This window comes from Panicum hallii, chromosome 6, assembly GCF_002211085.1.
Source record: "Panicum hallii strain FIL2 chromosome 6, PHallii_v3.1, whole genome shotgun sequence".
Classification (NCBI taxonomy): Eukaryota; Viridiplantae; Streptophyta; class Magnoliopsida; order Poales; family Poaceae; genus Panicum; species Panicum hallii.
Genome location: NC_038047.1, coordinates 4322534 through 4339753, shown reverse-complemented (window position 1 = coordinate 4339753; position 17220 = coordinate 4322534). Strand labels below are relative to the sequence as shown.

The following is a 17220-nucleotide window of genomic DNA, read 5'->3' as shown; positions in this document are numbered from 1 at the left end:
TTTCACACTTATTTCCAATTAAATAGTGTCTCCAGATCTTAAGGGCATGCACTACGGCTGCCAATTCCAAATCATGGGTCGGGTAATTCTGCTCATGAGTCCTGAGTTGGCGGGAAGCGTATGCAACGACTTTCCCGTCTTGCATCAGTACACACCCTAATCCCTGTCGGGATGCGTCACAGTAAATGACAAAATCCCGATGAATGTCCGGTAGGGTCAGCACTGGGGCGGTTGTCAACCTTTGCTTCAGTTCTTGAAAACTTCTTTCACAATTTTCCGTCCAGGCGAACTTCTTCTCCTTCTTAAGAAGTTCCGTCATGGGTCGGGCTATCTTGGAGAATCCCTCAATAAATCTCCGGTAGTACCCGGCTAATCCAAGAAAACTTCTGATTTCACTAACGTTGGTCGGCCGCTGCCAGTTGGAAACTGCTTCGACCTTCTCTGGGTCCACAGCTACGCCTTCCGCGGTCAGGATGTGACCAAGGAAAGCTACTCTCTCCAGCCAGAATTCGCACTTGCTGAACTTGGCATATAACCTATGTGTCCTCAGCTTTTCCAATACTACCCGTAGATGTTGCTCATGTTCCTGAATACTCTTGGAGTAGATAAGTATGTCATCGATAAAGACTACGACAAACTTATCCAGCTCGTCCATAAATACTTTGTTCATGAGGTTCATGAAATAGGCAGGGGCATTGGTTAGTCCGAAGGACATTACAGTGAACTCAAACTGCCCGTAGCGGGTGACAAAAGCTGTCTTAGGGATGTCACTTTCCCTAATCTTGAGCTGAAAATATCCTGACCTTAAATCGATCTTAGAAAAGTACTTGGCTCCTTCAGGGTTTGTTAGATGTACCACTTTGTCAGTACAGCCTATGAGACCATTGTGTCGACTTAACCAGTCCATTCCAAGGATTACGTCTATTCCCCCTGACTTAAGTACTACCAAGTCTGCTAGAAATTCTACCCCACTTAAATTGATTCTTACCCGTAGACAACCTAATTGACAATTGATGTCGCCTCCAGGCGTCCGGGTTAATAGGGGTGTTTTTAGTAGTACCGTGGGTATTTTGTGTTTTTCCACAAAGCTCGAGGATATGAATGAGTGCGACGCTCCAGAATCAAATAGTACTGTTGCCAGAGCTGAGTTGACTAGGTACTCACCGAGCACTACGCCCTAAGCTTCTTGAGCCTCCTGCGCATCGATGTGATTGACGCGGGCTCGTCCAAACGACTGCTGGGGCTGCTTCGTCTGCTGACTGTTGTCATTGTTGCGGACGGGCACACGGTTGGCACCAGTCAGGGCTGGTCTGGGTCCATTCACTGTGTTGGAGAAGGCTGACGTGGCCGGCTTATTCTTGGCATAAGGGCAGTTGGCAATGTAATGCCCTATCTCACGGCAGTTGAAACAGGCCCTAACATTGTTGTTGTCGGAGACGACCTGACTTGCATTACTCTGCGGGGCCCTTGTGGTATTCTGACTCCTGGGCGGGGCCTGTGATCCTGTCACTTGAGACTGAGTCCTATACTGCATCGGGGCCTGAGATCTTGGTGCAGTGTAGCTGGAGTTCCTCGGTTTTTGGTTGCGGTCTTGTTGACGGGCCTTACTCTCCAGGAATTTGCGTTTGTTCTCCTTCTTCTCTTCCGTTTTGGCCCTTTCCGTAAGGATAGCCTTGTTCATCAGGGTGTTGAAGTCAGGGTAAATCTGAGGGGTAAGCAAGGTCCGGAGTTCTGGGCTTAGCCCCTTCTTGAACATATCCTGTTTCTTGTCATCGTCGTTCACCTCCTCCGGTGCATATCGGGCCAACTCTATGAACCGGTGGGTGTATTCTTCCACCGTCATGCTTCCTTGCTATAGTGCGCGGAATTCATCCGCCTTGCGCTTCATGGTGGCCGAAGGAATGTGATAGCGGCGGAACTCTCTTACGAATTCCTCCCAAGTGATAGTAGAGGCATCTTCGGCCGCGGCACAATAATTTTCCCACCAGGATAATGCTGTTCCGGTGAGTTGGTGGGCTGCCAGAAGAACCTTGTCTCTGTCCTGGCATTCGAACGGCTCGAGCTTCCTCTGAATCACTCGTAGCCAGTCATCTGCATCCAAAGGGTTGCAGGATCCGGCAAAGGTGGGCGGCTTAGTTCTCAGGAAAGCTGTCAGCTTGTCATTCATGTTCTGCCCGCGTGGTTGCCGGTTAACAATGGCATTGGCCAGTGTTTCCAGTATGAGGGTCTGGTTATGGATTATCTGTGCCAGGTCTCCGAGGGGTGGGGGTGGTGGTAGTTGTTCTTCTCCTTGGTTCTGGCTTACTTCTTGTTCAGCCTGAGGAGGATTCTGTCCAGCAGGCTGTGCTCTGGCACCAGCAGCTGCGGGGTTCCGGCTACGGGAGGCTCTCGTGACGCTCCGGGGAACCATCTGTTGATTGGGTATAGTGGGGTTACTATTATGTGATGTTTAAGTTGCTTAATTCGTATGTAAGGCAGAATCTACCCCCTGCCAGTAGTTATATAACACGTAGCACACAACAAAACAGCACAACAACATCACAAACAACAAGCACAAACAACTTTATTACTGCAACGGGGGGTACAGCTTGGGGTAAGGCTAGGTCTCGTACTACTCGTCCGGGATCAGGCATGACTTAAACAAAAGGGGCTGGGGTGTACATCGCTAGGGTGGCGTCGGTCATTCTACTCGCAGGGCATGCCTTCTTCTGGGGCGGGGAGCGTGAGTGATCCTTGCTCGCCGTCCTCTGGATTTCCATTGGTCGAAGGTTGCGCTGCAGCATCTCCTTCGGCGGCGGCAGCAGAACTTTCAGGGTTCTCGGGTGGGGCTTGGGTGTTTCCGAAGAGTGTCCCCCATCCTATAACGGGTGTCCCGAGTAAAACATGGTCTTCTCCGATTGCCGGGACTGGTGTTCCACTTCGGGTCCAATCTTGCATACGCCGGTCTCGGGCTTGCCTGAGGCTCTCTTGGGCGACTGCTTCGCTACTGACCGCGGCTGCGGCTCTTGCCTCGGCGTGGGCGGCTCGGATTTGCTGCAGTCTCACTGCGAGCTCTGCTTGCTCGGCTCGATGGGTCTGCTCCCTTAGAAGGTTGGCTTGCTCATCAAAGAGTTGGTCCAGGGCGGCTAGGTAAGTGGCCACTTGGTACAGGGGGCCTTCTTCGTGGCGACGTCGTTCCAGGTTTCTCATGCGTGCTTCCCAGACTGGGGTTCTGATGGCCGGCGGGAAGAACTTCGCTGGTGTGGAGGCGAGGTGTTCTTCAAAAATCCGGCACAAATAACGGAGTGTTTTTCTGATGGCCAAAGGATAGGTGTCCTGGTGTCTAAACCCTGTGGCGGTCGCTCGCCAAGGCTGGATGTCGGGGTAGCGGTTGCTCCTGGCGATGACCAGGATCACCCTGCAGCGGAGGGTACCATGGTGCTCGTACTCTCGGCTGTAGTACCTTGGGCGCTCCGTAACGCCAAGGTCTTCCAGGGTGTTGATCAAGAGGCTGGGGAATCCAGGTGCAGCTTGGCAATCGCCCTGGGTCCATCCTTCCTCAGCCATCTGAAACATGAACAGGGTAAACAAATTTTGTACAGGTACAACGAGGGAGTAGATATCACTTATTATTGCAACATGGTGGGTACAGTTTCCAGGGGCACGGGGTTATTAGGGTCGGGTTCTAACTTGGAGTGCTAATCCTATTACGGGGATTCTTCCTCGGTCCTGATAGAGCGCTTCTTTATTGGAAGGAACCGATCCATCTCATTTTCGGTCTGAGTACCCTTATCCCAATGGGTTTCCATGGGTTCTTCTTCTTCTTCCTCTATCCATCCACCTATTCCGTTGCGGTTCTCGTATTCTTGCATCTGGGCTTGGAGGGCGGCTAAGGAATACTCGGCGTTTGCAGCTCTTGTCCGTTGTTCCTCCAACTCCTGGGTTATCCTTTCAATCCCACGGATTAGCTGCTTCAGTTGCGCCGACTGTTCGCGGCAGAGTGCATCCAAGCCAGTAAGGTAGATGGATAGGTGGGAGACCGTATCTTCTAGGTCTTCTTCTTCTCGTCCAAGTCCCCTCATTCGGGCAATCCAAGTGCGTCCTCTCCCCTCAGCGGGTGGGAAAAATCCCATGGGGGTCCGCTGAAGGTGGCGCCTGTAGAGCACACGCAGTCGGCGCAGGGCTTTACGGGCGGCCTTTCGGTAGGTGTCGGGGAAGCGAAAGCCCGCGGTGGAGATGAACCAAGGGTCCACTTCAGGGTAGCGGGCGCTTCCCTCCATAAAAATCATCATGTCGCACCGAAGGGTGCCTCCGGCGATGTACTCACGGTAGGCATACTCCGGTGGTTCCATGACCCCAATGCGTTCCAGGCTGAGCAATAGTAACTTGGGGAGGCCGGGCTCTGCGTGGCAGATTCCGTTGACCCATCCATTGTCAGCCATCTGGAAGAGGGCAAAAACCAGGGGTAAGTGCTTGTGCAGAAAAATATCTAAGCCAGAGCAAATTCTAGGGCTTAAAAGGGGTTTCGCTCCTAGGGTCACGTCCTACGGCCAGCCTACGGCTCTGATACCACCTGAAGCGTCCCCCCCATCAGGGAAGACTTAAAAGTGTTGCTTTATCAGTCCCAGGAGGCTGATAACACTTTTATTACAACAGATGGTACATCACCGTACTACTCTACGCGGTAATGGGCAGTGAAGCGCCACTATCGCGAGGATTACAACCAGAACCCACACAACTACACTAGCTACGAACAAAGGATCATCAGAGTCTTGCGCCATGCAGAATCCAACGGTGGCCTCAACCACAGGCAAGACTGGGTGCAGGACGAAACCCTACTCGATATCTTCGGGGACGTAGTCGGGGTCTTCCACTGTAAAAAGTAAGAATGGGGTGAGTACAAACGTACTCAGCAAGTTCAATCACACCCACGGAGGGGGAATAACAGAATTATATGCACAGGATAATCCAAGGATGGTGTTGGGGTTTATTTGCAGAAAAACTCGGTTGCATGCAAGGGTTTGTTTAAAACATTTTCAAAACAAGCTTTCAAGTACCAAAGAGCATACGATGTTGATCCACGCAGGATCCAAGTTTTAAACTGCTACCGGACTCCCCGTCCGCCGTAGCACACGGCACAACTGCCGGACACTTTCCAAACCACTCACACCAGCTCAGCCATTCCCAGAGAGAAACACTAGTTATGTGACCACACCATAACTTGCCCAATACCGTGGGCACGGCTATTCGAATAGATTTTAACTCTGCAGAGGTGTGCAACTTTACCCACAGGTGGGGTACCACAGCACGAACACCTTAGTGCCGGTGCAGATCCCAACAAAGCCATTACCCACCTTAGCTAGACCTGACTAGCCACCACGGGATCCACCAAGGGGTCACTCAACCTATCTCCGAGGTTTAACCAGGGTATAAGTCACACAGAGCTTATCCCTTCTCCTTGATCACCCGTTGCTCTCAGCTCTCCTGATGGCTATCAGACTAACTAGTGGGGTTTAAGCTAAGCCGTTGCCCATACAACGGTCAAGTGGTTCGCACGACAAGAAGCTAGGTGAGATGTCACATCAACTCGGTCCTTAGGGGTGACAAGATGGATATCTCCCTTCCTCGCTCAACCACACAGGTACGAGCACACCAACGGCAATTCACACAGAAATGCCATCCATCCCGTCTAACTCATCTTTCAAAACCACCTTTTATCCCTTCCCACGCACACACATTTTCTTTATAAAAAAAATCAGATGGTCAAGGTATGGTTATCACAAACAATGGTGGCTGTCCTACCATGTTTTCAGCACGCAAAACCATGCAATTTTATAAAACAGGCCACTGGGTTGAGTTTATAAAAACTAGGACAGAAACATGCATCAAAGGGCGGAATTGAACTTGCCATCGTCAAACCCTTGCGGGAGGTCCTGATCGAAGTACTGTCCCTCAGGTTCGGGGTCGCAAAACTGGTCCTCGGGTGCTTGGTCGCAGTCGGGAACTCCTTCGTTCACTCCGTGTCCTACGACGCAAACAAACAGACATACCATCAAGCGAAAGAACTAAAAGCCTTCATCGTTAAGCTTGAATCGGAAATAATTTAGTTACGGAGTTTGGGGTGGTATCTCTGGGTGATTTCTTAATGGCATGGCTAAAACTATACTAGAAAGGGTGTGGTAAAGTTTCGGGTCGATCGGAGGTCGTTTCGCACATAAAATGACGAGTTAAAGGTGGTTTCAGGGGTTAAACGGGGGTCCAAGGACTTGTTCGTAATTATCTAAAAGGGGTAGGGGCGTATTTGCGAACCCTAAAAATATTCGGGGTACACTAAAGGGTGTTGGGTATGATTGGGTTTACGTAATGGAGGGCTTGGTTTGAAATGCTAAAGAGAACGGGGTCTTTTTAGCAAAAAGGAGCAATTAAGAGAGGGGGGGAGTTTATTTGGGTAAAATAGGAAAGGGGAGGGGGCTATGGGCAAACTTGCCCTCCTTCTTCCTCCTCCTGTTGACAGAAAACAGGGGAGGGAAAGGGGGCTCGGGCGCCGGCCGGTTCCGGCAGGCCGGAGTGCGGCGGCGGCCGGGGTTAGGGGGAAAAGGGGAAGGGGGAGAGGGGGGTTCGATCCCCGGCCTCACCTCGGGCCGGGGTGGCGCGTGGGAGCGGGGCGACGGAAGGGGGCGGCGGCGGCTTCGGGAGCTCGGCGGGGGCGGCGTTAGGGTGGTGGAGGCGAGGGGCTGGTCGTGGGGCGGCTGTAGTGAGGTGCCGGAGATGCCAGAGGGGCCTCTTTATAGGCGGCCGAGCGGGCGGGCGGGGGGTTCGGCCGGCGGTGGTCGCGAGCGGCATTAATGGCCCTTGGCCGTTCGCGGCCGTCGTGGCGCGACAAGGCGGCGAGGGCGTCGAGGAGGCGTACGTGGGAACTGTGCCGGCACAGTGGCGGAGACGTGACGGCGCTCGCGGCGGAGTAGAGTGCCAGCGACGGGCGGCACGGCACGCGCGGGGCCGGGCGCACGCGGGCGCCGTGCGGCACGGCGAGCGGCGCGGCACACGGCGTGCGCGCGCGCGCGTGCACAGGTGGCGCGACACAGCGCGGCCAGGGGGGCGGGGTGCGGGTACGGCGCGGCCGGGCAGGAGCTCGCGCGCGGCCACGCGGGGCACGCGGGGGCGAGCGCGTGCGCGGCACGGCAGCGCGCAGCGTGGGGTGCTCGGGAGCAGAGGCAGGGAAAGAGAGGAGGGAAAAGGAGGAAGGGAGGAAAAAGGGGAAAAGGAAAAAGGGAAGAAAGGAAAGGAAAGAAAGAGAGAGAGATTGGAAAAAGAAAAGAAAAGGAAGAAATGGGAGGGAGAAGAAGGAAAAGGAGAGAGAGGGAGAAGGGGCGCGTCGGCGCCGGTCGCGGCGGCGACCGCGGCCGGTCGGCCACGCGCGCGCGGGGAATTCGCACGCGGCACAAGGAGCGCCGGCGCTAATTGCGGCAGCGGTCGCGGCCGGTCGGCCACGCGCGCGGTATTCGCGCGAAGGGAGTCGCGTCTGCGTTAATTACGGCGGACGGTCGCGTGTGGGCGGCGATGCGGAACGGAACAGCACTCCGGTTAGGGTTAGGGTTTTGACGTCGAACAGTTTTTACGAATTACCCAAGCGCATGATTTTATTAAGTAAATTTTCAGGGCGTCACAGCTGCATATATGGGTGACAGTAGTGGCAGTAAAGGAGAATATCCCTGGATTTTTTGTGTAAGTGCATTATTTTTCCTACGAGTTGTGGGCAATCATTTATTGTATATTTACTAAATATATATCTGATCTCAAATTTGCATATCTGAAATTTAAGTGCTGATGTAGAATTGAATTGCTCCAAAAAAACATCGAGCAATAATGAAATCCTACAGATTTGCTGTGCAAATTTCCTTTTTCTTTTGCATCAGATTAAATGATTCCTCGATAAGCACCAGCAAGAAAAGACAAAACTGAAAATTTGCTGCCTGTGGAGTTTTCGTCGTTCCTCTGCGAGAATAAATGCGATATTGAAACATTTATTTACTTATATTCATGAACTCTGTTTTGTTTGTAATAAATGACTATGGTACTTTATGACATTGCTTCCGTTATTCACTTTTGTCGTTATATGTGTGTAATTTTTTTATCCTGACGCACATATGATTTATCACTCGATTTATTATATCAAAATCGGGTGTGACAGCACCACACACAATTGCCATGAAAATGAAAATTTTCACCTTTACAGTCTTTTTTGGTGCAGTAAATCTGCTCATCAGTTTAAAATGCTCACTACCGGATTCAGGGGCTTTGCCGAGTGTCTGGGACTCTCGGCAAAGCCCAAATTACACTCGGCAAAGGCTTTGCCGAGTGTAACACTCGGCAAAGGGTACTCGGCAAAGATTTCATCGGCAAAGACGTCTTTGCCGAGTGCCTTTTGTCGGGCACTCGGCAAAGGCTTTGCCGAGTGCCAAAAAGCAATCGGCAAAGAGAAGCACTCCGCAAAATGTAATTCGGAAAAAATCCAAAAGATGAAACAGGAAAAAAAAATTATTAGGGGAGGCATGCACAGCCAACTAGTGACCCATCTAATGGGTTGCATATTTTTTCAGCAATTTTGTATAAGGTGTCGATGATAGGATTCAAACTCACAATCTTCTGCACACAAACAACTCCCTTTACCACTGCACCATTGAACCACGTGTGTCAACATTACGTTTTTATTCTCCACATATTATAATTAACTGAGTGTAAATTGTTTGTTTCAGATGGTAACTAAATTCAAATGAAAAAGTTGTTAACTACAAAGTGGCATAACTTTTCGAGATCTACAACTTTTATTTTGATAGTTTCTTCATCCAAGATCGTTTACAAAATTTGAATTTCAAATTTGAAAACTTCAAACATATTTTAATATGACACAATAATTTTAAATCAAAAAGTTGTCAACTACAAACTTTCATAACTTTTTGAGATCTACAACTTTAATATTGATGGTTTTTCCATTCAAGATCATTTGCAAAATTCGAATTTTAAATTTTCTATATTCAGATGTAGTTTTTGTTGATAAGATGACTTCAAATTAAAATGTTGCCAACTGTAAAATCTTATAACTTCTCAAGATATACAAAGTTTATTTTGGTTGTTTTGTCATTTCTTCATCTGACATGATAATTCTAATATTGTTCACAAATCTTATATATCTCTCCTATAGTTTCATAAACTACAAGAGAGATATATATGTTTTGTGAACAAATTTATATTTATTTTGTCAAATGAAGAAATGTCCAAAACAACAATTGTGCATCTTGACGAGTTATACAACTTTGTAGTTGAAAATATTTTTATTTGAATTAATTTACTACTTCAAAATATGATTTGAAAATTATCTTTGCCGAGTGTCTGAAAAAGGCACTCGGCAAAGACGTCTTTGCCGAGTGTCATTTTCGGCACTCGGCAAAGACGCTCTTTGCCGAGTGCCTGAAAAAAACACTAGGCAAAATACTTAACACTCGGCAAAGATCTTTTTTCCGGTAGTGGCTCAGTACTATTTACAAGTCCCGATGCTGAAATGGGCATGGGATCACCGTTTGCCGTCACTTTTTTACTCTCATTTTTAAATTATGATTAGATTTAGCTATTCATTTATATTATTGTATATGCTATGCTGGGTATAAATGTTGGAAGCCGCAGGGGGAACAAGTATATCATAATTAAATTAACAACACTCTAATCAATACAGCATTAGGTATTACAAATAATGCCGTTTATTCTTTTTCCACAATCTGTAAATAAATAAACCAATAAATAACTTAACCAGTTTGCTACATCACATAGAAAAATCAAGCACACACAATTTTTGTTACACATCTGAACATAAACCTTGACAAGAAATTAGTGTTAACTTAGTTGTGGTTATTTTCCCAGAACTGAGCTTGAAGCCAATCCACAACCTTCTTGTCCACCTGAAAAGCCTTTGCAAGAACATCATCTGCAATCGGTGGGTGTGATCCAAATACAGCATTGGCAATGGTTATCGCGCCAGGGTTCTGGCTGTTCAGTGCAGCGATTGCAACAGCTGGCTTGTCATAGCTCGGATTGAACTGAAAGTGGATTAGGCCCTGCGGGAACACGAAAACGTCTCCTTTGTTGAGCATCTTACTGAAGAATTTGTTGTCAGGGTTAGATGTGACGAAGCCAACATAGAGTGATCCCTCAAGAACTGTTAGGATCTCTGTGGCGCGGGGGTGTGTGTGCGGAGGGTTCTGTCCTCGAGGAGCATAGTCAATCCTTGCCATGGAGATGCCGAGGGTGTTCAGACCTGGGAGCTTCATCGCATTGATCAAGGTGACGTTTGACATGACCTTATTCAGAGTAGTATCCATTGGCTTGTCCAGATTAGCTGCAAGGAAGAAGTCATCTACCTTCACATCTTTCATATCCTTGCATGGCAACCCATTGACTCGTACTGCATCAACGAAACAGCATACATGTATGTGTTAGGAAGCTAATAATCTCTGGCTTAATTTGTTATAGAACATCAGAATGTGATCATGTATGTGTTCCCTAAGATGAAGAACATACCAGGGGAGTCTTTGTCAGCAACACAGAAGTCCTGGAGAGGACTGGGATCCGAAGCCACTGCGCCACAAGCGATCAAGGCGAGAAGAACACAGTGAAGAAACAACTTGGAGGAGGCCATGTCTCTTCAGGAGTATGCTTTCTTCTAGCTAGGAAGCTGCTGGTTGTGTCAGACAACTTGTATGTATAGCTGATGCTTTGTCCTTGGAGGGGGTGCATCCATATATATAGCTTTTGAGAGTCTGAAGCGGTCAAAGAGAGCAGGGCCGACTTGCTAATTGCTTTATAGAAATGGTCTCATCGGGTGCAGTGCATCCCATGCAAGCAACTATTTGAATGTGTCAACACGGTCTTGTTGTGGAGATCAATATCTACTCCCAGGACCCCAGATGAGGTGACCGAGCTAGTAAACTGATGATCGTTGTGCATGCCCTCCATCGTCATGCATGACACTAGCACTACCGGATTCAGAATCTTTGCCGAGTGTCTGGGACACTCGGCAAAGCCCCGAATACACTCGGCAAAGGCTTTGCCGGTAGAGAATATTCCGGCAAAGACGTCTTTGCCGAGTGCCTTTTGTCGGGCACTCGGCAAAGGATTTGCCGAGTGTCAGGGCAGGCACTCGGCAAAGACTGGCTCTTTGCCGAGTGCCAACCAGAGGGCGCTCGGCAAAGAGCGTGGTCTTTGCCGAGTGCCTATGATGTGGCACTCGGCAAAGTTTAGGTCACTTTGCCGAGTGTTTTGTTTATACACTCGGCAAAGAGTTTTTTTAAAAAAAATTATTTTGTTTTTTCCCACCATTTTACATAGGCACATATTCATATAAGCATATTATATATTCACACAGGTATATTATTTGAAATTTTGCATACACAACCAAATTCACACAAGTCTTATCGTCGCAACCAAATTTAACAAAGTCTCGTCATCACACAAGTAAAATCACATACACAAGTTCACCATATAAGTGTTAATAACGATAAAGGTTCATTTGAAATTCACCACACAAGTTCAAGTTCACCACACAAGCTCCAATGTCACATATAGTCTCCAGGGGCAAGACCGTTGAAGTTGTAGCTGAAGCTGCCATAGCGTGCTGAGTGGTAAACAGAGGGACAATCACCACCTTCAGTTATGCTTTCATTCGTTTCTATCACATCCCCTCCTTCAAAGAATGAATCACCGGTAACCTTTACGTTGGAATCACAGCCTTCAATTGCACCGCCACCAGCATTAATGAAGAGAACAGAGTCGTCTGCTTCATGACAGGCAACAGAGGAGGTAAGAGCATTGCAACAGCATTGCAATATTTTTTTTGCTGGCAAAGAGAGTGCATCAATTTTAACAATATACTCACCGATTCACCACGATGTCTTGGGAATATATAACCTTGGTAGTCCACATTTCCCTTAGCTTCTTCTAGGTAAAACTGCAAATTAGTCATGGAATACCCGTTACAAGTACGTTCGAATAAGAAAACAAGGGCTTATGATACATTACAAGAACTGCATTATGCAATGATGGGAATTCAGAGTTCAGATAGAACAAGGAAGACAGAACATGCTATTATCACCATCAAATGTTTCTAATGCAACTAGAATTTCAATTGTTTATGTGGGCATAAAAATGACAGTCTTACAAGAATTAAATGGGGCGTAGTGTGTAACAACACCATGGTTTGCTCAGATCTTTCACCAACAAGAAAGCTCAAAATGGTGTGCTACAGGTTGAGGCATTTCACAGTAATGATCCACTTACAGAAAATTTTAGCAATTATCTATGCTCAGTTCATATTCTAATTACAATCACGTTATGAAACTAATCAATAACTGACGACCAAAGAGGGAACAGTTGGCAAGTAGCATTTTTAACAGGTCACATTCTGCAACACTCAACTGACTTTTTTTATTCAGTGGCTCAGTGCATCAATAACTAGACAAAGGACCATATCTGTAAATGTCGGTTCTTGGTTGTCAGTCGGTATATAGAGACACAAGGACCTAAAAAAACAAAAGCAATAGCTTCAACATATTCACAGCTATTTATGATGAAGAAGCAAAATAAAGAAATAGAAATCAGACCTGCTGTGGTCTTCCATGGTTCTTTTTCTCACCGACGGTCTGCCAACCTCCATCATTTATCCTCTCTCCTTCCTAAAATATTCCAAATCGTAAGCTCAACAAAACACTCTAAGAAGCAACCATCGTTTGGTATTCTAATTCTTATGAATTGCTAGTTCTGATGGTATCTTTAACCAAAACGGGTAGAACAAGCTATGCATGGGCAAAGCTCTAAAAGATAACCAAGAGAGCTGTTGTGCTATTGCAATTTTGTTCTATGGAAGATTTCCAAAAGCAAATAAAAACCTTGCATCTTATGTTAGTGCATTCTCCACCCTATCAGCTCAATAGTGCATCGGAGAACCATTCATTCAACAGAACATAAACATACCACACTGTTCCTGTGACTAAAACACAAACCCAAAATTTACAATATGTGGACATCGGTTGTAAGTACGATTAACAAGTTATAATGAAAGACGAGCAGGTGAATTGCCCAATCCTTGTTACGAAAGTAAAATGAGGCAAAAAGAAAAATCAAACCTGCTGCTGCCTCCCGTATCCTTGTGACTGCTGCTGTTGCTGCGGCCGCCAGCTGCTGCCATCCCTCCTGTCGTCTCCATCGTACTGCAGAAATTGTCAAATAGAACCCAGAGCAGCTCTATCAGCACGCTGCAATCCAATGAAGAAACCAAAAACACAAACTCAAGTTGGAGATTCAGGATTTGACCTGCGGTGGCAGGGGCGCGGCGGGGGCGCGGCCGGGGGAGCGGCGGGGCCGCGGGCGGGGGCGGGGGCGCGGGCGCGGGCGGGGCCGCAGAGCCGGCGGGGTCGGGGGTGGGGCGGCGTGAGAGCTAATGAAAGTGTGTGGATAAGGTGGAGGGAGCCGGCGGTATATTCAAAAGCTTTGCCGAGTGCCAGATCTGGGGCACTCGGCAAAGATCCCTCTTTGCCGAGTGCCATATTATAGGCACTCGGCAAAGGCCCCTCTTTGCCGAGTGCCGGGCACTCGGCAAAGAAAAAATTGCTGTATTTATTAAAATTTGAACTACAAGTTATGAAATTTAAACTACAAGTCACACGAATAATGGAAAACAATGAATGAAAAAATAATATTCACGTTATTGAAGGATGCATTGAGACCTTATCGAGAAAAAAGTTATAAATTTCAAACTTGTTGTCCACCAAACATGACGACCAACTTCTTGTCCAGTTGTTTTTAAAATGTATAAAAAGAAAATATGGACCGAAAATTATGAAACTTGTCGAGATGTAATGATATCACATGGGGAGGCTATGATAAAAATCTGACGAGGTTTCGTGAAAGTTACAACATACGATGCTTATAAATTGAAAGTTCTATAAAGAGATGTAAGATTTTATATGAAACCCGATTAAGTGTTAAGCATCGTAGATGTCAAACTTTCACGAAATCTTATACAAATTTTATCACAGTGTCCTCACATGATAACATGACATCTCGATAAGTTTCATATTTTTTCGACCAAATTTGCCTTTTCTACAATTTAAACACGACTTGAACACAATTTAATCGCCATGTTTCGTGAATAGTAAGTTTAAAATTTCTGGTTCTTTCTTTGATAAGGCCTCAAAGCATGCTCATTAACATGAATAATAATTTTTCATTCATTTTTTCCACTATTCGAATGACCACGCAATTCAAATTTGAATTATTCAAGAAATTCAATACAATGAAATAAATTATCGAAATATAGCAAACACTTCGATAAAAGAACCTAAATTACATATCTTGTTGAGGAGAATGTAGGATGGCAATAGAAAAAATTTTAGAGAAATTAAAGAAAAAAATTTGTATATTTTGCCGAGTGTCTGGTCTAGGCACTCGGCAAAAGGCCTCTTTGCCGAGTGTCTCGGACCAGGCACTCGGCAAAGAGTCATGCCATGAATATTCGTGCGCTCGTTTGCCGAGTGTCACCTTTTGCCGAGTGCTCGACACTCGGCAAAACATTCTTTGCCGAGTGTTTTTTTTTGCCGAATGCCAGACACTCGGCAAAGCATGAGTTCACCGTGTGTTTCTCTTTGCCGAGTGTTGCACTCGGCAAAGAGGCTCTTTGCCGAGTGCCCGATATTTTGCACTCGGCAAAGCAGTTGGCACTCGGCAAAGTGCTCGTTTCCGGTAGTGAGGGTATATATTGATGATTGGTTCTGTGATCCAGGTAAAAAGAAGCCCTTTAATTAGGTTAACTGTAGGACACGGGGATGATTTCGCATGCAGGTGCATGCATAAGCTGATACTTTCTTTACAGATAATCTGCTCACAAATCACTTCCTAATCTGATTATTCTAATTCCGTTCCTGACAAATTTATTGGTAACCTGGACACTGTACATGTCTGATTAATGAAGTACCCATTAATTAAGGTGAGAATTTAAGTCTCCATTATATTCCAGTAACAAAAAGATATAAGCGCTACAAATATTCTCCATCCATCCCAAATTATTAGTTGTGCTATGTCTCTCTCTCTCTATATATATATCAAAGCCTATGAATCTAGAAAATCTAAAACGACTAATAATTTAGAATGGAGGGAGTATTAGTGAAATTCATATTATTCCATATCGACCATGACTACAGGGACCCCACCTACGTGAAATTTTCCAAGCTATTGGTAAAATCCAATGTCTCCTAGGGATGATACTTTGTCTTTGCATCAATATGTGTTACTTTGGAGAAGATGGCCAGTCACCATCATTAATTGTATGCTAAATGGGACTTCTTTTTTAGCTAGATTGGTTCCAAGATACACATATTTTTTGTTTCTGAAATGGTGGCGGTCCTCATCATTTAAATTAAAATGGTCTGCTGTCCTCGTGGGGTTTGATTGACCACATCTGCTGTTGGTGACTAGTAATTTGTTTGAACAGGTTTGTGTAGATTACAACTCCTAGCAATCAATATAGTGACAGCCAGAGAAGTGAACATTCATTCTGGCATTAGTACCGGCTGCGTTTTAAGCCGATACTGAGGCATGCATTTAGTACCACGCCGTAATAACAGTTCCTGGGAGAGCTTTTAGTACCGGCTATAACCTTCATCCGGCACTAAAGTGCCCCACACACGCCGGGGGGCAACGGCTAGATACCCCTCGGTGGCAATTTAGTACCGGCTGGTGGTTCCAGCCAGTACTAAATGGAGCCGAGGTAATTTAGTACCGGCTAATGGCTCCAGCCACTACCGGACGCGGCTGATTTGCCGAGTGCCCCGAGCACTCGGCAAAGACGTAAAGGCACTCGGCAAACATTTTGCCGAGAGCCCCACTCGGCAAAGGGCTCCCGGGGAAGCCGGGGTCGGCAAAGGATACTTTGCCGAGAGCTTCTCCACGGGCTCTCGGCAAAATGTTTACCGAGAGCCAAAAGCGGCCCTCGGCAAAGAAAAGTAGCCGTCACGGCGCGCCACCGTGGACGGATCCTTTGCCGAGTGTCGCCGTCAGACTCTCGGCAAAGGACCGCGTCAACGCCCACCCTGGACGCCTTCTTTGCCGAGAGCCCGGTCAATAGCACTCGGCAAAGAGGGCATCCAGAGCTGCCTCCAGTGGCTCTCGGCAAAGAGGCAGGATTATATTATGCAGTAGCAGTTGGGTCTGAGAGTGCCTGGCGGACTGTCCGCCAGACCTGGCGGACTGTCCGCCAGGCACTCTCAGGCCTGATTGTTCCCGCGAAAACTAGTGACGTCAAGAATTAATCCAATGGGGCTCAAACTTTGTAGGTACATTCACTTTAGCCAAGTATATCACAAAGTACACAATGAACAATCAAAGTACATGCATTCAGTCTAGCTAAGTCTCAAATGCAAATAACTCCATCATCTATGCCGAAGGTGGCTAGTTGTTCTGGTTGGTCTGATTTGGAGAAATATACGGATCATTGGAGGCCGCCGACTGATTCTGCAACATATAGATGAAATGTATGAGTGAAACGACAAAATAAACGACATATTGAACATTGCATACTCACTGAAGTAGAAAACGGATCGGTGGGTGGTCTAGGTGGGGTGACGAAGGGAGGTGGCGGAGGTAGACCCGTCGCTGCGCCAAGACTCTGAATGTACGCGAACATGCTCGCCATCCTCTGTCGGTCAGCCTCCCGCTCGGCCTCCATCTCCGCCCTCATCCTTGCCTCCAACTCCATACGTTCTCTCCTCTCTTCTTGCAGCTGAGCCTGCAAAATTTTTACCCCAATTTTACAATAATACAAAAGCTAAGTTATGTAATATAATAGATAAAAAACGTATGAACAAGCAACAACCTGGAGTGCCTGGACTTGGCTCGTCGAACTGTCCGGACGAGGTCGGATGCCTGCGCTCGAGCTCGTTTGCCGTGCTTTTATCTGAGATAGAGTCGGAGTAGAAAAGGAGTCGATCGCGCCGTCGCAAATCCAGTACCGTCCATGCTTCTTTCCTCCTCCGACCTTCATGACAATTTCAGCGTCAAGATCCTCCTGGGTCGGATCGTACTCTTGGCCGTGCACCTCCCTCGCCATCGATGTGTACTCATTGAGGCGAGTATAGATGCTCGGGTTGCTGTACGCCTCGGGCCCGTCCTCCGCGTTGTAGCTGACGCTGGATGTCGCTT

The 17220-nt window shown here is 47.1% G+C and overlaps 1 protein-coding gene and 2 long non-coding RNA genes across 3 annotated transcripts; all 3 read right to left on the bottom strand.

Annotated features, from left to right (window-relative positions):
* Positions 1-9662: 9662 nt before the first annotated feature.
* On the bottom strand, positions 9663-10733 carry LOC112897016 (putative germin-like protein 12-4). The gene is made up of 2 exons (XM_025965179.1): positions 10552-10733; positions 9663-10435 (listed from the first exon to the last, which is right to left on the bottom strand). The coding sequence occupies exons 1-2, from the start codon at positions 10667-10669 to the stop codon at positions 9873-9875; spliced, it is 681 nt and encodes a 226-aa protein (XP_025820964.1). The 5' UTR covers positions 10670-10733; the 3' UTR covers positions 9663-9872.
* A 1752-nt stretch (positions 10734-12485) lies between these two features.
* LOC112898534 lies at positions 12486-13386 on the bottom strand. The gene is made up of 4 exons (XR_003229849.1): positions 13339-13386; positions 13152-13235; positions 12630-12701; positions 12486-12548 (listed from the first exon to the last, which is right to left on the bottom strand). It is a non-coding gene; the product is annotated as an uncharacterized LOC112898534 (long non-coding RNA).
* A 3058-nt stretch (positions 13387-16444) lies between these two features.
* On the bottom strand, positions 16445-16997 carry LOC112898475. The gene is made up of 3 exons (XR_003229834.1): positions 16895-16997; positions 16604-16807; positions 16445-16533 (listed from the first exon to the last, which is right to left on the bottom strand). It is a non-coding gene; the product is annotated as an uncharacterized LOC112898475 (long non-coding RNA).
* Between the last annotated feature and the right edge of the window lie 223 nt (positions 16998-17220).